Source organism: Rattus norvegicus, chromosome 9, assembly GCF_021556685.1.
Source record: "Rattus norvegicus strain SHRSP/BbbUtx chromosome 9, alternate assembly SHRSP_T2T, whole genome shotgun sequence".
NCBI classification, from domain to species: Eukaryota; Metazoa; Chordata; class Mammalia; order Rodentia; family Muridae; genus Rattus; species Rattus norvegicus.
Genome location: NC_141542.1, coordinates 122,401,065 through 122,425,522, shown reverse-complemented (window position 1 = coordinate 122,425,522; position 24,458 = coordinate 122,401,065). Strand labels below are relative to the sequence as shown.

At 47.6% G+C, this 24,458-nt stretch overlaps 1 protein-coding gene across 11 annotated transcripts in view; it reads left to right on the top strand.

Moving 5' to 3' along the window:
- The first annotated feature begins 2,992 nt into the window (after nucleotides 1-2,992).
- Ptprm (protein tyrosine phosphatase, receptor type, M) overlaps nucleotides 2,993-24,458 on the top strand; it is a 701,363-nt gene continuing 679,897 nt past the window's right edge. For all 11 annotated transcript variants that reach the window (NM_001431774.1, NM_001431773.1, NM_001168632.2 and 8 more), the window contains 1 exon segment: nucleotides 2,993-3,538. In NM_001431774.1, the coding sequence (NP_001418703.1) occupies nucleotides 3,466-3,538 (73 nt within the window). In that variant the 5' untranslated portion in view covers nucleotides 2,993-3,465.

Genomic DNA, 24,458 nt, shown 5'->3' with positions numbered 1-24,458 from the left:
CAGTGTGGGTAGCCAGATAGCCTCGTCAGACATGCCAAGGGTTTCTATCTCTGTATTTTATATATCTCATATATACAAGTATTTTATAAACAGTTTCATAATCCAAACGGGCATTTTAAAAAGTTATTATTTCAGGAAGGCTGAGAGAAGAAAAGATTCATAAAAACAACGTAAATTTCTTTTCCTTTGGATCACTCGTAAGTGGCCGCCAGAGATACAGAGCCACCCCTCCAGGATAATTGCGTGTCCTAGGAGCGTTCTGCCTGTGGTTAACCTCCAGAGTCAGTGTACCTAGTACTCAGGGTATGTGGCTGCGGGCTGTGGTCAGATCAGTTTCCGTTCACATTTTGACTTTTACAGATGTGAAACAGAATTAGAAACAGAATCATGGCGGTCCGTAGTAGTGTCCCTGCGCACTAATGTGCCAAGAGAGATGGTCTCCTTTCCTGCCTGGGTCTTGGAGGGCCCAAGCATGTGCAGAGCACACTCAGAGGCTTGAGGTCAGTCCCTACCAATGCCCCTGTGGAGAGAGGGGGAGGGGAAGAGAGAAGAAAATAAACAACCCACAGGCCTATGTCACCCTTCAGTTCTCTCTCAGGCTGTGCTAGGAGGTCACCTTTGCCAGTCTTATCAGCCTCTGGTAACCCAGACACTGACTGGGTCTTCGTTTTTATTCTCCCAGAACCCACTCAAAGGTACAAATGTCACCTTTGTCCCCAGAGAGGCAGGAGTGACAGAGGGTGGTTAGACTGAACAGAGAATGCTCTACAGCTGGAAATACAAGTCAAAGACAAGTTCCCTGTGGAGATTCCTGCAGGGACACTGTCCCTGGGAAGGCCCACTTGCTCTCCTTTATATAGACCAAAGGTGGCTTTGTGTAGTCACCTGCGAGGGGCAGTAAGTAAACAGTGCTCCCTAGGAATCAGAGGGTGCAGCAGCCAAACCCCTAATCACTCTTCCGAAGCGTGGAGAGCTGGGAAATAATGCAGTTAACTCAGAACTGTCACCTGTAAGAACAGAGGGACAGCTGAAACTCACAAAGCCCCCAGCAGGTTTTATGTCCTGAGGGAAGAAACGCTTTCAGTGGAGAACTAGGCTAGACTGTGGTGGTGGCAGTTAATGCTTTCAGTGGAGAACTAGGCTAGACTGTGATGGTGGCAGTTAATGCTTTCAGTGGAGAACTAGGCTAGACTGTGGTGGTGGCAGTTTGATACCCAAATCCAGGGGACTGAGTTGGCATCCTGTTCTCCTTGTTGGGAGTCACCTCCCCAAAGTCAAAGTCACCTGTACTCAAGCCCTAGCCCAGGGTCTGTTTCAGAAGGAGCCGCCAACCTGAAACAGCCTTCAGCAGCTAGCAGGTACCTTCTCTGTGGCTTGCGGTAATTGTATTGTTGAAGGAGGGAGGAGGGCAGCATTTGAAATGTAAAAAAAAAATTAATTATTAATTAAAGAAAGAATTGGCACATAATTAATTAACTAAGATTTGACCCATGTGATGAATGAATTTTACTGGATACCAATCTCTTCATCCAACTTAAAGATGTTACAGGGAAATCAATGAGACCACAGTTGGTTTTTACCTTTTTATAACATTGGGGTGGGGGTGGGAGTGGGGGTGGAGGTGTCTGTCACCATCCGCTTTTAAAAAGCAAATCTGAATTATCTTATACAATGTAATTTTCTCAAAAAAAAAATAAAAGGTCAGGTTGCAGATTAGAACTAAGTCACTTGTTGATTTTTCTTGAATTAAGCATGAGACTTCAAAAATTCCCTTCCAAGCTTACTAGAATTCTGATTAATGCTAGTGGCCTCATAGGATGATGGTAAGTAAATGGTTAACACGGAGACTTGAAGGCCTCATGGGATCCTCCTGGGAATGCCTGAAGAACACGCTGGTTATGTGTTTGGTGTGGCAGACACAGAAGTACCGGGCCACATATGTCTTGAGAAATGATCACAAAAGCCATCTTTGGCTGGTTCTGGGGCCACCGGAAAGCCTTCAACCACCGGAGTGAGAGAGTCCTTTATTTCTTTGGTCTTGAAAGCACCAAAAAAGCAGCCAAGGACTGTGCAAAGGTCCTACAGGAGAGGCAATGTGAGATCTCCAGGCTCCGCGCTGTGGAGCTCTAACCTACTTACATACATCAGAACACAAATTGGGATCTTAGTTTAACCAGCGTGGCCCGCAGTTCGCTTGGTAAATAGCCTACAGGTGCCCTAATGGCGGGACTCAGCAAGATGATGAACAGCTTTTTTAAAAAATTAAAATTAAAAATTTGAATTTTTACTTTCAATTTAATCATTGATAGCGTTTTTGTTCACTTAATAAAATAGTCATCTCGGACCCCAAATGGCGAATTAAAATGTTTCAAGACACCGATTCACTCTCCATTTGCACCAGCTGCAGAAATCGCCGGTTCTGCTCAATCCCTGGTTCCATGCGACTGCTGCCTTCCGAGCTCCGGGCTCCACTGGTGGCGACACCACACAGTGGAGCAGCAGAAGCGCGTCCTGCTCTCCGGGCTCTGGGCTCGGGCACAGAGGCATGCATGCCCCTTGCAAGCTGCAGAACGAGCGGCCCTGGGCGCTGAAGGCTCTGGCTGCTTCCTGGCTCACGAGCCAGCTGCTGCCGCCACCACCGCCACCGCCGGAGACACTGCCGCCCCGTGCCTGGCGCGCTCCAACTCCTCACCGCCCGTGACCCGGGACAAACTTCTGGCTGGGGCGCGGTCCCTGTCCCCGAAGCCAGCGTGGGAAACCCGAGGCGCTGCCGGGGCGAGCTAGGGTCGAGGGTGGCGCCCCGGACCGTTGCTCCTGCCCGCCCAGTCCCGCCCGCATCTTGGCGGTGGCCGCCCCACGGAGCCCGCAGGCGCCGCGCAGGCCGAGCTGGCCCCGGGCCGGGGACACGGGCGCTCGCGCCCTCTAGCGGGCCGCGGCGGCTCCGGCCCGGCCGTGACGTGGGCTCCTTCCAGCCGGCCTGCGGGGCATCGCCAGTCAGTCGCGGAGCAGGAGCCCCGCGCGCAGCCGGCGCGGGCTCGGCCTTCGGCGCGCCGCTGCCCGAGGTGGCTGGGGCTGCGGGAGAGGCGGCGGGCTGCAAGCGCGCGATCACAGCCACGGACCCGGCGCCACGGGCGGCTCGGTCCGGATCAGGGGCAGCGCTTAGGCGGGCTGAGCACCGGATCCCAGCGAGGATTTGGACTCCCCGGGCGCGCCCTCCGCTCCCTCTCCCGGCGGCGCCAGACTCTAAGCGGGGGCCAGAGGGAGGGCAAGAGGATCCAGGACGCCGTCCCCACGTCCCGGAGCCGCGGGACTTCGGACTTGTGCAACTGTTGCCACTTTGGGGTCTGGTGTTTCGCTGCTGTCGTATCTACCCTGGAAGCCTGCAGCTTAGGCTCGCGTCCCCCTTGGCTTCCCGAGGCTACCGGCCGCCGCCGCCCCGAGGCGGCCCGGCGCGCACTCGGCACCATGAGGACACTTGGGACTTGCCTGGTGACTTTAGCTGGACTTTTGCTAACTGCGGCCGGGGAGACATTTTCAGGTAAGCGGGACGCCACTATCGTTCCCGGGGCGCCTGAAACGTAGGCGACCCCCGGGTCAGAGAGTCCGAGGCGAGCTTCGGGGCGGGCAGGGTTAGGCAGGACCCGACCCGGCATCGCGTAGCGGGTGAGCGGGGCTGGCGGATGGCCGGAGGGAAAGAGCCGCCGAGCCCCGGCGCCCGCACAGCGCACGCAGGAGCCCGCAGGACAAGCACGGGCACAGGCATAGGCACCTCCATCTCGGCCCCATGTCTCCATAGGGCCTGGACTTGTACATGGGGCTCTGTGTTCCTGGGCGGCCTGGGCAGAAAAGGCAGAAAACTTTGCCTGAAGTTCCCCGCTCTAGCCGCCGGGAGTAGGCGCTGCGCGGGCCTCTCGACCCCGGTGGCGGCCGGGGTGGGCTGCCAGTGCTCAGTTGTGCCCGCAGCGACCTCCAAACCTAGTGGTGTAGCCCGCGACCTCCCCAAACTTGACCTCCTTGCCTCCCCCTGCCCGGCGCGGTGGGCGACCTCAGCGGGTCCCCACGGGTGCAGGGCTTCCCTGTGCCAGCGGTCTCTTTCTGCACCGCGGGAGGTCTCCAAGACCCTAGAGGAATCTGCCTCTCCCCAAGCCCTGGCCACTGTGGCTGGGAGCCCAGAACCCACCCTCGGCCTCCCTAATGGTGTGCAGCGGGGGTTGTGATAACTTGCTAACCCAGCCGGGCTGCGCTGGGATCCCAGCTGAAAGGAGTGGAGCGGACTGGCTGTGTGCACCAAGCCAACCCGAGGCTATGCTCAGTCAGGCTTCGCGAGCCTTGAGGAGCTCTTGGTGGAGACAGAGGGATGTGGACTTGAGTCAGGGTCAGGCGCAAGACCTAAGGTGGCACAGAGTGCCAGGGCTTCTAGGATCTTCTGTCCCAGGAGGACGCACGTGGATGCTTGGCAAACGCTGACAACATGCGCACACTTCCTCGTGTTTGTTAATTTCATGAATGTCCACACGCGATGGTGGCAGTGGAGTTTTACCTTTCTCTTTTAATAAAAAGGCCGCGTTTAACCTTGAACAAGAATTGCAAAGTGGGGTTTTATGTGTTTTCGGGAAGGCTGAATAAATTGGGTTTTTAAAAAAAATTGGTGAAGGGAACTTTCATTAAAGTAAGGAGTGCCGTTTGCAAATATTAAAGGCACATAGACCTCTGGCCAGAGAAAGCATCAGGTTTGACTTTCTGGGCATCGTGGGATGCTGGTCCTTTGAATTCATAGGCACAGAAGGTTCTATCAGGCTTGGTGCTGAGCAGCAAGACCCTTGAGCATAGCTGGTGGCAGAGAAGGAGGAGAGCGGGTACTCAGCTGTACAGTGCCTTGAAAGAAACCCAAACGGCCGCCAACTTCCATAGAGAACCGCGCTTCCTCTAGTTTAGTATCTCCCTGACAGTGTGGAAATCGCGCTGCTGAAGAGGCTTTGAGGCAGGCACAGCTGTGTGATATAAAGTGGATACAGATTTTGGCTGTGTTCTTATTAGTGAGTAATAAAGGAACGTGTTCAGTTTGGGAGCCTCGTAACTCGGGATGAAAAGCTAAGTTTGAAGAAGGCCTTGGTGATGTTTTCTCATTATTAACATGCCTAAGTCTCTTAGATAGGATTTGTTTAAATTTAAGCTGTGTCGAGTATCATTGTGACGAAGTTTTAAATTGTGTCTAAGGAGGTGGCTGAAAGTATTTATATGGTTCAGCGGTATTCTTCTTAAAGATCCTTAAAGGATCATTTTGCTATGGATGGAAACACCTTTTCTTTTCTATCTGGAAAGCGAGAATTATCTTTCTATGTTAGTGGGGGGGGGGGAGAAAATGAAAGGCCGTGTACAAACGACTGTTTAGAAATGTTGAGAAATTTAAAACTTGAAGTTGGCAAGCCTCCCATTTGGGAAAATCGGGCTTGTTGCCGGACCTCCAGCGGCCCCCTCCCCCACGCTGGCTTTTGCTGCCTGGGACACTGGGGATTGTAGGGTTTATTTTGTGCATGCTGAGAAGATTGATGTCGATGGTGTGGCACTAGCATCCCCTTTCCACACCGTTCTGCAGTAGCCCGCTGCTTTTCATGGGCTTAGCGTCCCACTGTAAGCTCTCTGAGGGCTCAGCACTCACCCCACCCCATCCCCTCAGCCTCCCATAGAACACTTTAGAGTCTTGGACCTGACACCTGGCACTCACTGTTTATTTAGTAAGTTACTAGTGCGAGGCATTGCCTTTGGCAAGCTTTGAAATTGTCTATGAACTGACTGGTGTGACAGGGAGAGGGAGAGAGAAAGGGAGAGAGGGAGAGAGAGGTGGGGGAGGGATCCCCGAGAGGCAGAGTTTGCTTGTAGGTCAATGGCAAAGGCCTTGACTTGGATGCTCAAAGCCCTGGGATCCACACCCAGCCCTCTTCTCTCCTACAATCTGAGCTGACATTTTCTTCTTGGTGTCCACCTCACAGATGAAACCATGAAGTTCATGGACTCATCTTGGCCACCCCTCCTCCATTGCTTTCCTGCCTCTTAGAATGGGTATGGAGTTAAGACTCGTTACAGGTCATTTATAGAGTGAGCTAGGCTCCCCCTACCCCCAGAATTTTTAAATAGTCTCACTATAAGGGAAAGGAATTAAGATTTGGGCCCATGTGGATTTTATAATGCGTGTTTCACTTAAACATATTTTCCATTGTTTAAGCTATCAAATTATTAGGTAAAATAGCAATGTTAACTGTCTCTAGGCTTAGGTTATTTTGAAAAAAAGAACCATCTTCTGTAAAAAGACATAGACTAAGGCAAAAGGACGGGGAAATAAACACGGCTTAAGCAACTCTTTTTCATGATGAGGAGCCAAGGAGTTGGCAAGCTATTCCTCTTTGACCCACTTTAAAAAGCCAACTTGTAGCAAGGTTGGGCAGCGAAGTGCTTAGTTCCCTACACAGGCTGATGTGTGAAGTTTGGAAAGCTGTGGCTTGCAGAGAAAGGACAGAGTTGGCTCTCTGTTTCCACTCTGGTACCGGGGATATCATTCAACCAGCACAACTTTGTGACCCTGCCGGCCCTCCACACAGATTTGGTTCTGAATCTCTCAAGGAGCTTAGGGGGAAATGTGGGAATCTGACTGAAGTGCGCGTTGAGTGTGAGGGCCCCTTGCTGCCTACAGTTCATTCGTTAACGAGGGTTAATTTTTCTCTGTTAAGTAAGGCATAACCACGGGGAAGCGAAGGGGGCACTTGAACTCTTTGGTCAGTGTCTGCAGTCCTCTGTGAGTATGGAATGATTTCAAAACTCAGCCTTGCAGAGGTCTGCAGAGGTCTGTTGAAGGAATGGCAGCAAGTCTGTTCAGCAGGCCAGTGTCAACTACCCTCATGACGTTCCACATTTTGTGTGTGTGTGTGTGTGTGTGTGTGTGTGTGTGTGTGTGTGTTACATTCACTGGATAATTGATAGGAAGAGATACCTCAAGTATCAATCAGTGAGCTGGAAAGGAATGTGCCAGGAAATTACTATAGCGTTGTATCCTTGGTGTTATGTGCTTGTGAGGAATTGTCTGAGCATAATAAATTGTTCTGATGCAGAAAATTACAGGTTTTAGTCTATGTTGTGTGGGGTTATTTTATGGGTTTTCTGATAGGAAGCTCCTGACACACGGTGAAATACGGATACTTGAATCCATACCTGGAATATTTCTAACAGATTTTCTTTTCCCTTGAGGAACCACTGGCTTTAATTATGTCTTCAGATTACGTGTGTGAATGAATCACAGCCTTTAGATTTGGGAGAAGTTGGTTTTGGAACATCAGCAAATCTGAGGCACTTGTCTACTAAAACCCATGGTGTACGCAAGTTTCTCCGCACACCGTAGTGCTTTCTTGGCGTTATTAGGGTGCCCATTCTAGTGAAGCAGCTGTGTTTTAGATCAGTGTTCGTTTTCTTTTAGAGATTGTGGATTAGATTTCATTACATTTCCTAAGATGCTATAATATTTAAGTATTTGAAGTATATCTTTCATTTCAGAAGGATGGGCAGGAATCTTTTTTTTTTTTTTTTGGTTCTTTTTTTTTCGGAGCTGGGGACCGAACCCAGGGCCTTGCGCTTCCTAGGCAAGCGCTCTACCACTGAGCTAAATCCCCAACCCCCGGAATCTTTAGTGAGTCAAATACGTTTGGATAATGAGTAAGTCTTCCCTATGTATGTTGATACCCAAGGAGGCCAGTAGAGGGTGCCACGTCTCTAAGGAGCTGAAGTTACAGAGGGTTCTAAACCAAGCCATGTAGGTGCTGGGAACCAAATTCAGTACCTCTCTGTTCATCGAGGGCTCATAACCTCTGAGCCATCTTTCTGGCCCCATGAGTTGAATACATTTTAAGAACTTTTTTTTTCTAAATGTAAAATATTCTTAGGTAAAAATTACCATGTCTTTTTCTTTCATTCCAAGATCCCCCCCCCCTTTTTTTATTTTTGAAAACCAACTCTTCCACGAATTTTCTCCATTTCGTGTCTTTCTGTCTCCCTATCTCTATGAATACAATGCAGCCCTGCTAATGGGCTTATCTCATAAGCCAGAGAAGGTTTAATTATGGCGGCCTTTCCAATTCACTAATGAAACATTTTAAAAAGATACAAAATGCTCTGAGCCTGCTATTGTAAGGGGACACAGCTTCTCTGGTTCTTAAAATACTGTAGCGGTTTTAGGTTTAGTCATTGGAAAGTCAGAATTCACCCTGTAACTCAGAGAGAGGTGGGTGGGGAATAAGTAGGGCTGTCAGCACTGGGTGGAGAGAAGGAAGGGTGTAGTCAAGGAGCTTCCTGTCCCACAAGGCACCGCATTTCCCTTCGGTGGGGCAGTTGGCGAGTCCAGGGTGTAATTAAGGGTCTGGAAGTTTGAGGGAGAGTGAAAAATAAAGGCAGAAAACAGGAGGGAAGATGGACTGGCCCTGGGGAAGGCCTTTAGCTTTGCTACTGTTACTTATGACAAGTGGGTTCCTAAGACAGTAGAGACATGGCGTGGCATCCATGCATGAAACCCTGCAGCCTTCTGGTTTTCCATGGCTCTGAGTTGGGAAGGACTACCTGGACCCATCATTTCCAGAATTGCTTCTCCTCAGTCCAGTGATGTGATTCGGAGGGCCTTTGGCAGAGAGCAGTCTTGTGGCCATAGTTGTTTCGGAAGACAAGTTGTTTCAGAAGAGAGCGTCATCCTAAAGTGTGGTCCATGGGCCAGCAGCAGCAGCAGCAGCAGCAGCAGCAGCAGCAGCAGCAGCAGCATTCAGGAGGGTGGGAAAGCTGCAAGTTCTCATCTCTTCAGCCAGAGCTGGGGTCAGGCCCTAGCATTCTGTTAGAATAAATACTCCAGGGGATTCTTATAGGCCTGGGGAATCTAAGAAACAACATAGAAAAAGACCCGAAATGATCAGACCACCCTAACCGGAGCTGAGAGGGAACTGGGGTGGAAAACATGAAGAGTACGGACTCATTCCTTAAATGCCATGTTTGCCTCATCAGCATTCAGATGGGGGGTACCATGGCGACTGTGAAGTGGGACCACAGGGGAGGGACCACCACTTCAGATAGCAGCCTTACTTAGAGAAGATACTAGACCTGGCCAGCTGAAGAGGTTAACGACAGAAAAGGGCTGGAGAGATGGCTCAAATGATTGCTACGTGTGTACTTAATGTAAAGTTTGAATTAAATTGTTGAGTTCAACTGTAGTGCCCAGTCATCAGCAGCCTCTCCTGGTTGGAAGTGCGTAGAAGATGCTATCGTTTCTAAGAAGGAGCCACCCCTTGGTGCTTATTAAAACAGTGCCCTCAACTCACGTATTCATTGAGTGCGCACTTGCTGTTTCCACAGCCCCATCGTAGGGTTGGATAAGGAACAGCAATTGTCAGGATTTTCAAATCCACTAAAAATTAAAGAGGCAGAGATGTCTCTGGGGGTGACCTGGGTACTCACGGTGTGACAGTCAGAACTTTAGTACAGAGCTGTGAATTTGGGATTTTGGAATTATACTTATTTTCCAAATAGAAACTAAAAGGTTTCTGTCTTCTGTTTGAAGTGTACCCACATGTATCCAAAACCAGAGCCTAGCTTTCTGGTCGGCCACCGGAGACAATCATTGCATCTCTGGAATTTAGCGCTCCGGGTAAAGGAAAGGGGTCGTGAAGCCACCGTAGATTGACTTGAACACATTCTAGTGGGTGTGTTTCTCAGAAACAGAGTGCTTGTCAGGACCCAGCCAGTTCCCCCTGCCTCTTCTCTTGCCCTGATCCACCACTAATCACTAGTCCTAGCTGTGTCCCCAAACCCACCTGCCTGAGCCAGGAGGAACATCCTGGGCTCATTAATTTACCGCCAGAGAAGGAGACGGCGGTTAGTGGATCCCCACCTGCTTCATATGTTATCAGCCAACTCGTTATTACAGAATTAAATTCTTCTGTGTAAGCTGCTGGTTCTTCAGCGTGGCTTCTCCTGTACTTTTGTGTGACTCCCTAGTGACCCACGGATGACTTGAAGCTGGTCTGGGGCCATCATTCCAATTTCCCCCTTGCCTCTGTGATTGTATGATATGCTGATTTAGTCTCTGCAGAGAGCTGGAATTGCGCGGCAGCCGTCATTTGCAAATCAAATCAGAGTTCCCGATAACCCTTGGGAGCACAGCAGGTTGTACGCTGTGCAGTCTGGGTATGTATGTGACATACAGTTGACTGGACAGCCCATGGGCAGAAGCTTGTATATGGCATTGTGGGTTTAGGTATGAAGGTCCAGAAGTCACTAAAACTTGCTTGGCAATCTGATCTAGCCATTGTCCTGCTTAACACTCACAGTGGTCATTAGCCATGAGTCATTTCTGACTTTTTACAGGAAGCACAAGCAAGGAGAGGTAGAGGGACAGGGGACACTGCAGCTTCCTGTAGACGTGGGGATCAGAGGGGACGTGGCCTCACAGCCAGGCTGAGTGGTGATTTCAGGACGTCAGGAGCAAATAAATGAGGGCAGAGGAACCAGAGACCTGCTCAAAACGAAGGCCCCAAAATCTTCCTCCAATGAACAGGCCACTCACTGCCTAATAATGATTATGTCACCATGCCATAGCCTGAATAAAAGCAAAACATTCATCTTTTCTGAGCTTCAAGGCAGAGGAAGCTCTGTCTATTTGTTTTCTGACAGGTGAACATTTTTAATCACTTGTTCAATGCAAAACGCGAATTTATTGCAAATAATAAAAAGGACATTTCAGCCTGGCTTCCCGTGGCCATCAGAGGCCTGACACATTTCCAGGCTTCCCCTCTTGGAATCTCAGTGGCATCACAGGTGGGCTTTCACAGGGACTAGAGAAAAATGGACGGCTCTCAGTGCAGAGGAGTCCTCCTCATCTCTCTTGTAATAATTACATGCCTGAAATGTGCCCGCTGTACACCACACAGTTATAAAAGTGGTTTAAAGCATCCCTTTAAAATAAATACTGCCAACGCAAAGGGCTACGTTTTAACTCAACTGTGTTTAACACGAAGTAGTTGCTCAGTAAATGTTTGCTGTAGTCCCCTGAGAAGAGAATGAATGCTAAACCATTTCAGCTTGCAGCTCTGCCCGCCCCCCCACCCTTCCCGGTCCTGTCAGGTTTGACATTTTTAAGCCTTTGGAATATAACCTTAATAAAAGAACCAGGTGTAGGGTTAGGGCTTGGTGCTGCTATCAGTTAATGAGTGTAGAAAGATTCTGTTCACTAAAGGAAAACTAAAAAGTGCAACCTTTTTTTTTTTTTTGTTAGCTAAATATACAAAAGTAAGCCTGTATTCTTATTGTGCATAATAGGAATTTATGACTCAGGTGTTACTTTAAAGTAGAAATTTGATATAATACTCATCAAAAGGTGACGTCATCATGCAGTAGATTTACCATGCTACTCTTTACTTATGTGGTGGTGTCTATGAAAACAGCCACAGCAATGGACTGGCCGGGGGTGATTTGGTCAGAAAAGTGCTCACCTCACAAACACAAGGGCCTACATTTGACCCCCAGAACCCATGGGAAATGCCAGGCTTAGTAATGCCCAGTACTGGGGAGACAGAAACAGGAGGAATCCTGGGGCTTGCTGGATATCTGGTCTAGCCCAATGGGTGAGCACCACCTAAGGCCTACACACACACACACACACACACACACACACACACACACACACACACACACACGGTGGGGAATAACAGGTGCACTTGCACCTGTAAACACACATGCACACGTTTGTAAACAAAAAAACCAGGGCATCACCTGGCAAAGGCACCAAGGTAGGGAATATGCACACTGCCTTTTGTCTTTTCTTTCAGTTGTGGGAGTTTCCTAAGTCGAGTTCCTTTGCTGTCTCAAGAAACAATCTCCAAGAACAACTTGGAGAGGAAAAGAATCGTTCAGCTTAAGGTCACACTCAGTCAACTAGGGGAAGACAGGGCCGGAACCCAAGATAGGAACTGAGTCAGGGGCACTGGGGAACAATGCTGACTGGCTTGCTAGGCCAGTGTCTTTATTTGGTCCAGTTCCCACCACCCCCAGTGGGCTATATCGCTCACATTCGCAATCAGAAAACACCTCATAAACATGGATACAGGCCAGTTCTTGTACAGGACCCACTAGACTTGAGGCCCCCTGGTAATCAGATGAGCCTTCACAAGGATGAACTTAATCCTACCCCTGCAGAGCTCTGAGTGAATCATGGTAATAGCAAGCTTCCTGAGTCTTCACATGTATTACCCTATTCCTCTCCCTTCAGGGTCCAGTCTTCTCGAGTGATAAAATGTCATACACAGGGACCACGTCCACAATAGCCCCAGAGCTGTGTTTTCTACTTCTTAGGAAGGGTAGGGTAGGGTGTAATTTCACATGGACACTGGCATCCATGGGTATTATGTTCTGGGTCTCTGTGCTTTCACAAAGGAACAACACCTTCCCACATCCACCGTGATGGTTATAGACAGGTTAGCAAGAGGAGCGCATAGGACATTTATTGGATTAAAGTTTGCAGCCACACAAGAACCTTCGGCCATTAAGATTCAAAGATGCCAGGGAGCCTGTCCAGTTCTGTCTGAAATTCAGGGAAGATGGACAGCCATGTAGAAAGCATAGTAACATATGATCAAGGGACATCCAGCAAAGTCCATCTGTCTGTATTTTTCTTGGCCTTGGTGTGAGGCGGGGTTCCTCTGGGGAAAAAAAATGTAAGGGGGATATGGCTGGCCAGGGCAGGTGAGATGGGAGGGGGATGACATTACCCTTGGTGTTAAGGCGAGGACCAAGCTCCTGACCCCACATCACATTGAATCATTCTTTTGTTGAGTTACCTGCTACACTGGCTGATTCTGTGTGTCAACTTGACACAAGCTGGAGTTATCACAGAGAAAGAAGTCTCCCTTGAGGAAATGCCTCCATGAGATCCAGCTGTAAGCCATTTTCTCAACTAGTGATCAAGGGAGGAGGGCCCATTGTGAGTGGTGCCATCCCTGGGCTGGTGGTCTTCGGTTCTGTGAGCAAGCCAGGGGAAGCAAGCCAGCGAGTAACATCCTTCCATGGCCTCTGCATCAGCTCCTGCCTCCTGGCCTGCTTGAGTTTTAGTCCTGACTTCCTTTGGTGATGAACAGCCATGTGGAAGTGTAAGCTGAATAAACCCTTTCCTCCCCAACTTGCTTCTTGGCCATGATGTTTGTGCAGGAATAGAAACCCCAATTAAAACACCTGCTCATTATTTTACATTTATGTGTTTACTTTTTATTATGTGTTTGTTTCTGTGTGTTTGTGCGCGCGCACGCACATACTACCACAGTGCGTGTATAGAGGGAGGTGTGTCAAGGTCTGAGAATTTGTGGGAGCTGATTGTCTCTTTTCACCCTGTGGGTTCTGAGTATTGAACTCAGGCCTTCAGAATGACCATAGGTACCTTTATCCACTGAGCCTGGATTTGAATTCTCTTCCCACCTCTGGACAGCCAAGAGGCCTTGGGCATGCTGTTTTGCTTTACTGAATTTCAGTCTCCTCTTCTGAAATGATCTTTGTGGGATTACTATAAATACGTCGGTATGTTAGTGAACCACTTGAGGGGCTGTGGCTGTGTGCGTGATGGTCAGGATAGGAGCATTGGCCTTGTTTGTCTCCCATGTGTCTGATGGGTGTCTTGAGCAAATTTCCTATTTCTGTAGGTCAAGGAAGGCTGAATATTCCTTGTCATTCTTAGGGTCCCTTAAGTCCCCACTCTTTCTAAGGCTTTGGTGGCTATGGTTCTAGGTAGCTGGATATGTGACATGTGAATGTGTATGTGTGGCTGTTTACATCATGTCATGACAGTTAGATCCTAAATTCCTGAAATTAACACACTGGTCACCTCAGAGATGTGGGAAAGTCATTGCTACCAAGGCCACAAAGGGAGAACAGAGGTCGATAGCCATAGAAGACAGTGGTGGACAGGTGCCATGCAGTCACCTGGGGTGACAAGAATTCAGACTCCTGGCCTGAAGAGACTCAATTGATCTATGGAGCAAGACCACAGAGACTGGAAGAGCGACCACCCCAGGAGCTACTGGGGCTCAGTAGGGAGAGCCACTGCCAATGTACAGAATTTACCACAGTTCCTCACTAGTGTTAAGAAGCGTCTGAGGATGACTGTGGGAATTGAAAAATCCCAAATTCATGTGTGTGCGTGTGTGTGCATGTGTGTGCGTGCATATGCGTGCATGCATGCTCCCAAACACATACATACCTGTGCACCATGAAGCTCCCACTTTCTTGTGTCAATGGAGAAAAATGAGTTTAGAAACAAGTTGTTTTTTAGAAACAATATTCCATGCCAGCCTCCAAGTTGATGTCTCTGTGATGAATGTGGCATCACTCTGGAATGGGGGGGGGGGATAGTCAGAAGGGAAAAGGCAGTCCAGGGTCCTCAGAGCCCCATGGTTTTAGCTCTCTTGGTTTCCAGATCCAAACTCTTTAGAGATGACTCATTCAGAGGAAAATCAGGAGACAAGATAATCTGTGAAGTATTTTGGGACGATTGGTTCCCTGTGCATACTTCTGCCTCTCATGCTCACTGAAACACAGGGACAGCGAGGAATAATTTGCCGCAGGGGGTCCCCTAAGCAAAGGCGGAGGCTTGACATTTTCTGTTCCTCCCTGGCCTGTTCAGACACTTGAAAATTTCACTTCCTTGTCATTTTGGTCAAGGAAGAAAGGCGCTTGTCAAAATGTGTCTCTAGCAGAGGTGGTTCATTAAGCTATCTTTCCTGTGACATCCCTAATAGGACGTCACCTTGATAAGTCGGTCTCTTTGCATTCAGACATGCCGTTTGTAAGATGAAGGCATTTGATCCAAGTACCTAGAAGATCTGTCCAGTTGCTTAAAGAGTAGGAAGATTAGCTTGTCTGCAAGTACAGCATGCAAGAATGGACCCGGGGGTTCTGGTTGATCACTGAGGTCGCTCCAAATGTTGGGACCATGGGGACCCATCTGAGAAGTGTGTCATGCACCCTGAGGTGCCTAATGAAGAGAGGGGGTGCTGCAGGCTGGGTGGAGGAGTGTGGAGGTGCACGTCTGCCACAGGCTGGAGCTGCCCAGGCCAAGACGCTGTTTCTCTCTGCACCAGGCTGTGCGGTTGTCAGAGGGCTCTGAGGCAGTTGGCCTACTGAGGCTGTGATTCTCGCTGTAAAGTTGGACAATAGAGATCAGCCTCAGTTCAGGGGCTCAGAATGGACAATGATGATCGATTACCGTAGACTGAGCCCTGATTAGGGGCAAGTGTAGTGTGACAAAACTTTTCCTGGGGTGACAACACACACTTAAGTGTCTACTCACCCCAGATAGAGAGCCCATGGCAGACCAAAGTATGGATACCGCCAAAGTCCAGTTTGGTGAACCAATGACTGACTTACAGGAATATGGGTGAGGGGTCACTCTCAGGAGCAGACATGACTCACCACGGACAGCTGCATCGCCAAAGACCACTCCAAAATGGGTGGCAGGTCATGAAAGCTGGGAACCTGGAGCACATGGCACAGCCTGCAGGGAGCTCCACACGGAGGAGAGTGTCCTTTCCTGGGGCCTCAGCTGGTCAGAACTTTTTCTGCTGCTCTCAGTCTCCATTGCAGTTTCTTCTGGTTTTTGTTGTTTGTTTTGCATTTTTTGTGCAGTTCAGGCTTTTTCTTCTGAAAGGGTCTCTGTTTTTATCATTTACTCTGGCAGGGAGTGGAGTAGTGAATCAGGTCAATTTCACTGACCCCACCTCCTCACAGAACTCCCCCATAAGATGGACTGTTTTGATGATGGCGTCATCTGAAAGGGATGCTGGAAGAAACTGTTACAGAACAGCTGGGCACATAAGTTGTGGGGATGTGAGATTCTCAAACCTATTGGGGCTCAATAGCTAGGGGAAGCCGGGCTGGGAGGACCCACAGAGGCCCTGAGAGGTCAGAAGGTTTCCACTCCTGATCAATTTGAGTCATATGAGAACCTCATAACTCAAGCCCCATGAGGACAGTTACCTTTTGCCGAGCGTGTGGACTGCAGCGAAAGTGTGGCAAAGGTAGTATGGCTGGAGTGATGTCGAATGGGGCATATTACAGAGCCAAATGGGCTGTGCTACAGCGCCTTGTCGGGGGGGGGTGTGTTACAGAGCCGAGTGGGGACATATTACAGAGCTGTGTGGGGTGTGTTTCAGAGCTGTGGGGGGATGTTACAGAGCCATGCGGTGTTGAGTTGAACTGAGGTGTATTATATTGTAAATTTCTATGACCTGCTGGGGAGATTTCCTTCTGCACCTTAGTTCCAAGAGAAGGGGTGATTCCTCTGAGTGGTTAGTTTCTTCTCAGCAAGCCATTGTCTGAGGTAACCCCTCACTGTCTCCTGGTGGGCATTAGAATGCACTCGGAGGTCTATTCTACTGTGCGAGAGCCATTTTCAAACTGAGAGGAAGATCCTGCCAAGCCGTCCCACATCAGCAAGAAATCAATGGGTTCACAGGCTCTTCTCTCAGAGAAGGTCACATGAGAAGGGCTGCCTCAGAGTCCAAGTCTTCAGAGGATCTTTTCTCTCTGTCATATTTCTAAGGAGCGACAGGCAAATTTCCTCCAACTCCAGTAGGGAGAGAGATTCCACTCCCCGAGGGCACAGTTGGGCCCTGTGACCGGGCTTCGAGGAGAGATAGGGCTGTTCCCAGTGGATGGCATCCAAGCTGAAGCAACTAACACCCGGTCTGTCCTCTGTCTATTGATCCAGGTTTCTGGATCCTTTCCTTGGCCCAATTCCTAGTCTCCCCTTCGTTTTTCTCAACTTATTTTAACATGCTTTTCTTGTTTTAATCTCATTATACTTATTATAAATGCAGTAAATCTTTTGGGAACTGGGCGGAGGTGGCAGGAAGGGAGTTCAGGCCTTGTCATTTATTTGAATCATAATTCTAAAATGTAACTCCTGGGCTTCTCTCCCCCCTCCTCCCCATGCACTCATTTCCTTTGTTTTGTGTTGTTTTAATGACAAGAGTCTCCTGCTCTAACCCTAGCCAGCTTAGAATTTACTGCACAGATCAGGGTGACTCTGAACTTGTGGCAATTCTCCCACCTCTCCCCATGAGGTGCGCATTTATAGCTTACCGGAGATAGGGAATGCAGGAGCAGAGATTATCACAGAGCCACAGTAGCGCTCAGATTCATCACGTGAGGGATTGCAGTCTAGGGCTGGTTGTGTAGCTCAGTGGTTGGGAACCTGATGAGCATGGGCAAGTCCCTAATTCTCAGCACCAAAGGGACGGCATCAAAGCTTTTGGTTACGTTTACGGGGTAGAAAGGCTCAGGGATAATCTAATTAAACATTTTATGCTGACACAGTGAAAAAAAATTAAAGACTCTGAATTGGAAAGAAGGTACATTGATTTGTTATTGATGACTAACTAACGGTCCATCGACTTAGCTGTGTGAAAACAGTCAGTGAAAATAACTTATTCGTCTGAAGCAATTGTCATCTCTGAGGCTTACTACCTCAGTCTGCTAGCCCAGGCATGGTCCCAGAAGCTTCTAGCCTCTGTACAGTCTTATGTAGGCCGAGAATGTTTTCGGTCTCTGAGCCTGACTGCTGAATATGCTCACCCTTCCTAGCTCTTTCCGATCTCTGTTGGCTGCTTCAGCTCAGCTGTTCCGCCTCAAACTCCTCCCCAAGCTGACTGATGGAGTCTGGTGTCTCTCAGCTGGCAGTATTCAAGACTTGAGAAAGGAAGTTGAGGTTGAATGACTGAAAGGGAAAGGTCAACCCTACTGCTCTCTGTCTTCAGAAGGAGGAAGCCACTAACCTCAGTGGACCCAGCTGGAAACAGGGTCACCCGGTGCCCTTGTGGTTCATGAACTTGCTTCAGATTATCAAATGACAATCCTTGTCTCTGGGGCGTCCGGCAGGTAAAACAGCCTGTCGAAACCCCCACCAAAGCCCTGTGAGTTCTCACCCTGGCTGGGCCAATCACGTGGCCTTTGTTCACTTTGTTCCTATGCTAAGGGAGAGGTGACCCTGTGCAGAACACAGTGATGTCTGAATAGCTGCTGCCCCTGGACCCCTGGGACCATCACTATCACCTGCAAACCCCAGAGGGTAAGGCTTTTCCCAGCCCCAGTGGCTCTTCTGTTTGAGATTCTGACTCAGAAACGGCCATCTTCCCCGGCTCACCTCAGGAGCCTGGTAAAGGACGGATGATACTTGCACCATGCCTGGGTCTCTGAGGTTGTTTTCCAAGGTGTCGTGCATTTTTTAAATCCCCTTGGTTTTATTCCACGTATGGCATTGAGGTCACAGAATGTTTCAAGGATGTCACACTGACAGAGGGAACAGCTAATTTGGGATCCTTCTGGCCTCCCCTAGTCTCATCTCCTCTTATGTTGATTATACTTTTAAGCTGTGTTCAGTATAGACTTCATGTTGATGTTAAAAATAATTCTACAATTGTTGTAGACCCAACACCGCAACGTACTCACTGCTATTTCACAGCCCCCAGAATAGTAAATTAGAAAGACGCTTAGCTCTAAGCAAATCGAATAAAATTAATTAGCGATTTCTTCACATTTTCCTGAGCTGAGAAGGGCAGAATGCTGTCTGCTCTGCGGTTCCCAAGTTTCCTACTCTAAGTAGAGCTGTGGTTTTGCAATTCCTGTGCTTTCATCTGACTATCTGATTAAAGCAAAAGGTTTGGTCTCCTTTTTTTTTTTTTTTTTTTTTTCATTTTAACTTTTGCTGTGATAAAATAATCTGACAAATTCAACTTAAAGAGAAAAAGAGTTTATTCTGTCTCCTGGTTCCAGTGTGTAGTCTCATCTTGGACACCCAAGGCCCAAGAGCTTGAAGCAGTCCGGGGAATCTACAATCAGGAACAGAGCTAGACAAATGCCTGATGCTCAGCTCCCGTTCTTTACTTACGTGGTTCAGGATCCTAGCCTAGGAATGGTGCTGCCCATGGTGGGCCTTCCCACCTTAATGACACTGTCTCTAGTGTAAAGTTTGGTGCTATTGGTCTCAGGAGCAAAATGCTTTATGGAGATGAGGAGACAGCCCAGTCAGTAAAGCCCTTCCTGCTCACATTGAGGATGTGAGTTTGAACCCCAAAACTCACCTAAAAACTTCAAGTGTGATGGTACATGCTTCCAGTCCTACAAGTGGGTAGACAGAGAAGGAAGATCCTCGAGGCTCTCTCTAAGGAGCAGCCAGCCTGGCCTTCTTGGAAAGTTCAAGGTTAGTAAAAGGCCCTGGCTCATAAATCAAGGTGAATGGTACCTAAGGAATAACACTTAAAGTTGTTGTTTCACTTATACACACACATACACACACAGACACACAGACACACACACACAGACACATATACACACAGACACACACACAAACACATATACACACAGACACATATACACACAGACACATATACACACAGACACATATACACACAGACACACACACACATACACACAAACACACACACACACGGTAGCACATGGTATTGGTATAAATAAAGTGTATTTTAAGAACTTTACTGCAGGCTAAGCAGGCCTTAGGTGTGGCTGAAGACTTCACCTCTAACAGCCTTTGGTCAAGTAGAAGTGTGTATCTGTATTTCAGAGTCTTTGGTTCTAGGAAGGAATCTGCTAGAAGAGTCTAAAAACATACTTTTTTTCCTTTGTGTCTGCCTTTTGCAGACTTTTTGAGAGCACGACATCACAATAAGCTGCATCAATAAAAGCGAATATTAAGCAGGTATTAGCATTTTCAGGATAAATTTACAAGTTCTTACTAATACATACTAATTGAACACCTAAGTTGGGGTTCGGTATGCTATTTCCATGCTCAAATACGCCTTGCATGGGTCAGATCCACAATGAATTAACAAAATGTGTTTGGGCTTTTGCTAAAGTGACTTGACCATAACAAACCTCAACCAACACAGATGCGTGTAAGGGCTTACTCCCGAGCCAGAGGGGACAAAGCACGGGCTTTCTTCCTGCCGAGAATGGCGGCCATATACCAAAAATAACGAGTCCTATTTGCTTCTGATGCCAAAGAGCATGTAATTTGTTTCAGGTCTTCTGATAGTAGACCAAGTCAAAGAAGAGTAGATATTCTAATGTTCTGAGTACCTGAAAACACAGGAGTTGGGAAGGGTAAATCTGGAAGTTCAAGTTCTCAGCCATGGGCTGCTAGCCATGTGTGGCCACAGTAGCATCAAGGTCTCTCGAAGGGGATGCCTGGTTCCTTGGGGTTTCAGCTCTGAATCACATCTGTGCACCCTGTCTAGGTCGGTCTTCTACCATCTTCCCAGGCCTGTTTTTACTTCAAATAAACACGCCAAGAGTCCTTGCTATCTCTTTATTTATAAACGAGAAGTCGCTATTTGGCTAGCTTGTTTCCTTCCTGGAATAACTTTTAAATGCTGGCTGTGCTGTTTTTCTGATCAATGCCTCTCACCCATGATTCTTCCCTCATTTTAATACTCTGCAACCGGACATAGCAGGAAGAACTGGCCTCTCTGAGGAGTGCACAGATAGAATGTTCGAGAATGTTCCAGAATTGTTTGAAAGGCATGCACGGTCTCTTCCCCAAATGGTACTTATCCAGGACTAAATACCCAATGAAACGGTGTGATGGCTTTCTGTCCTGCAGCCAGGGCCCTTCTGAGGGCCCTCATTTGTGGATTCTGTCTCTCCTCAGCATTGAGGATCCAGGGATCTTAGGTGAGGGCTTGCCTGCAGAGTTTATAGTAAAACTTGAGAGACATGCAGGGCACGCACCTCTTCCAATTGTGTAGAAATGGGGGGGAGCCAACTCTGTCCCTGGTGATGGTATAGTGAGGGCTTGCAGAAGCACCCCTCAAAGTTGGGGGAGCACTCTGGTCTGCTAGGCAGCTCAGAGGTTGGACAGTCATGCATATTCAGCACTGTTCACAGAAGAGGCAGAAGAAATCCTCAGCTAGACTCCTTATTTATTCTATTCTTTTCTTCTCTTTCTTTTTTTTTTTAATTAGATGCTTCCTCTGCTAGTGAGTCTTTGAAAGTGTCTTTCAGCTCAGAGGTACGTGTCAAGAAGGGACGTCTCCGAAAACCTGAAGGAAGAAGCCAGCTTTGAATATTTATTTTTCCATTTTAAAAAACAGGACATGGTGGTGTTGGTGGCTTGGCACCCATGCCTTGTGTTTCCTTCTTAAGAACACACCTTCAGCTCAGATACCCTTTCATCCCTGATGCCCAGACATTTCCTGGCCCTACATGGGCATATTTGCTGCTGAGTCCCAGAATGGTTTTTTGATGAACTGGGGTGTGGTTCGAACTTGGGAAGTGGCCAGTTTTGTGTCTGTCTGGGAAATTGTGGGCCTCATGTCTGCTCTCGTTCCCTGGTCTTTTTCTTCTATTCTCTTGTAATCCTGTTTGTCTCTGTTCTTTAGCTTTTGTTTGTTTGATGCATTTTAGAAAAAGCAATGAGGACCCTGGTATCAGTCACCCCCAATCTTTGCTAGTTCTCTTGGAAGCATCAGTGGATCTTGTCTTTCTCTCCTGCAGATCTTAGCTGGGACAGTGAGCATTGATCCAAATGAGATAAAGTAATGAGTTCCTATAGTGAGTGCCTACCTCACAGTGCTGGGTCTTCTCAGGGGCTGGGCTGGGCTCTGGCCACTTACTGGATGCTTACTACGTCATTGTTTAAAGTGAGTTTGTATTGCCTCATTGAATACTCAATAACACGACCCCCCCCCAACACACACATACATACACTTCCATTTCAGAAGCCTGGATATACAAGTTCAGATGCCACTGAACAGAATCAGCCACATTGCAAGGGACAAAGTTGGGATTCGAACTTGATCACCTCAACTCTGATGACACTAAACTGTAATACACGTCGAGTGTTCGTGATCCAAACAACGCAAGCCTGAAATGCTCCAAATGCTTTCTTGAGCACCAGTGTGATGCCACGTGGACAGGGCCGCATTTGATGCCCGTAGTAGGCATTTGTTGGAATGCTGGTGCACTAACAGTGCTCTGTAAGGTTGCCTCCGTGGCCTGTATAGGAGGTGTTTAGGAAACAAGTGAGTTTGGTGTTTAGATTCAAGCCCCATCCCCAAGGTAGCTCATTATATGCATCTGCAAATCCTGCTAAATCTAAAAATATTTGAAATCTGAAGCACTCCTGTCTTGGGACTTTGGATAAGGATTCTCAGAGACTCATATATAGTATCTATGCTTATTAACCAGGGTTAGCTTCATGCTACACATCTGCTTTTTGAGCATCCTAGATCATTTTGTATGCTTCTCTGTTCATTGGGTCCTGGTAAGAGGGGTGGGTGCTTAGACACAAAGGGTACTGCCACCTGGGTAGCAGACATAAAGACTCAAGGGGAAACCAGGTGTCATCCTCTTACTCAGAAGGATCTCTCCACTGTGAGTGATGGCCTGCAAGATCTACCACAGCTTTCCTGATCCAGGAGACCACAGAATAGCGTAGTCAGCAAACCAGCTCTGCTCAGGAACAAGATGGACACTGCAGGAGGGGGTCTTGTTTTGGTGAAGTGGTTTTCCATAACCAGGGCACCCCGTGTTGAATTCTGGGCTCCACACTGTAGCGCCTGTGGGTAGTCTCTTGGGTTTATCCCTGTCTGTTCAGTGTACTTTTAAAACCGAGGTGCTCTCTTGCATGCTGGCAAGTTCACCCCCAGAGCTGTCCTCATGTTCGTCCAACTCAGAAGGAGACAACTTGTACTGTCTTGTAAATATTGACATAAAAAGATTTTGGGAAAGTTTTTAAACACATCCTCTCGAGAGAGACATCAGTTACCAAAATGTCTGATGCTTGCTCCTGTCCATTGGCACTACAGGAGTAGAACAAGCTTTCATTTAACTGATACAATGTATACCTCATTAAGTTTTCTCCTTGAGCTGGCTTTCCACAGAGTTGTATCCTTAGGCTCCAACATATTTTTCTGCTTGCTTATAAAACTACTCTGCGGATACATATATTTGAAGTTTTAGCTTCATCTTTAATTTTATGGAAGTGTAAAACCTTAAGTGATAAATTTCATTCAACTGAGTCATCACTAAATTTATCAGTATGAAGCTGAATTATTGTTAAAGTTTATTAGGAAACTATTTCAGAAATCAATTGAGCTTTCAAAGAACGACCTCACTTCTCTGTGGTTGCTATTATTTACTGCTGGAGTTAAACTGGATTTAGCATGGATTCTATTTCCAGTTTCGCTTTTATAAGCATGTCTGAGAAATTTTGCTAATGTACACAGACAGGGAGACAAGGTCTCCTTTCAGGGTGGCGCCTCCCCTTTTAACTCTTTCCAGGTTTCACACTAACATTTGCATTGTTACTGAGTGCTAATAATTATTTTTATCTTTTCTGTGTGCATATGTGTGTGCACGTGCGGCATATTCATGCTTAAGTACATATGAGCGTTTGGGTCTATCTGCCTGTGTTTGTGTGTATGTGTTTCTGTATGTGTGTGTATATGCCTGTGTGCATGTGTATATGTGTGTGCATATGCCTGGATGTGCATGTATGTATGTGTGTATACATGTGTATGTATGTGTGTATGCATGTGTGTGTACCTGTATGTATGTGTATATGTATGGGTATATCTGCCTGTGTATGTGTATGTCTATGTGTGTATGTGTGTGTAAGAGTGCATGTGGTATGTGTGTCTGCCTGTGCATGCATGTGTGTATGTGTATATGTGTGCATGTGTCTATGTGTGCATGTGTCTATGTGTGCATGTGTGTATGTGCTTGTATGCCTGTGTGTATGTCTGTATTTATGTATATGTACATGGTGTGTGTGTCTGCCTTTGTGTGTATGTCTGTGCATGCATGTGTGTATGTGTTTATGTATGTGTATGTGTTTATATGTGTATATGTTTACATGTGTGTATGTATATCTGTATTTATGTTTGTGTATGTGTGTATATGTTTATGTGTATGTGTGCATGTGTTTCCATGCATTGTGTATGTTTGTATTTGTGTATATGTGTATGTGGTGTATGTGTCTTCCTGCATGTGTGTGCCTGTGCATGTGTATGTGTTTGTGTTTATATGTGCATATGTGTTTATGTGTTTGTGTTTGTGTGTATATGTGAGTGTGTGTGTATGTGTGTGTGTGTGTGTGCGTGCGTGCGTGTGTGTGTAAGCTGTTAGTGGACTCTGGGTATCTTCCTCCATTGCTCTTCATTGTGTTTGTGTGCTGGAGTTTTACTGAACCTGGACTTACCCTGAGCTCCCCACGGCCCTAGTGCTTGTGCACAGATACATGCTACTACCTTCCACTTCTGTGTGGATGCTGGAGATCAAAGCCAGGCTCGCAGGCTTGCACAACAAGCACTTTACCCACCGACCCATCTTCCCACTCACAAGAATGACTTATCGTGGCCTAAACGCTGACCTTC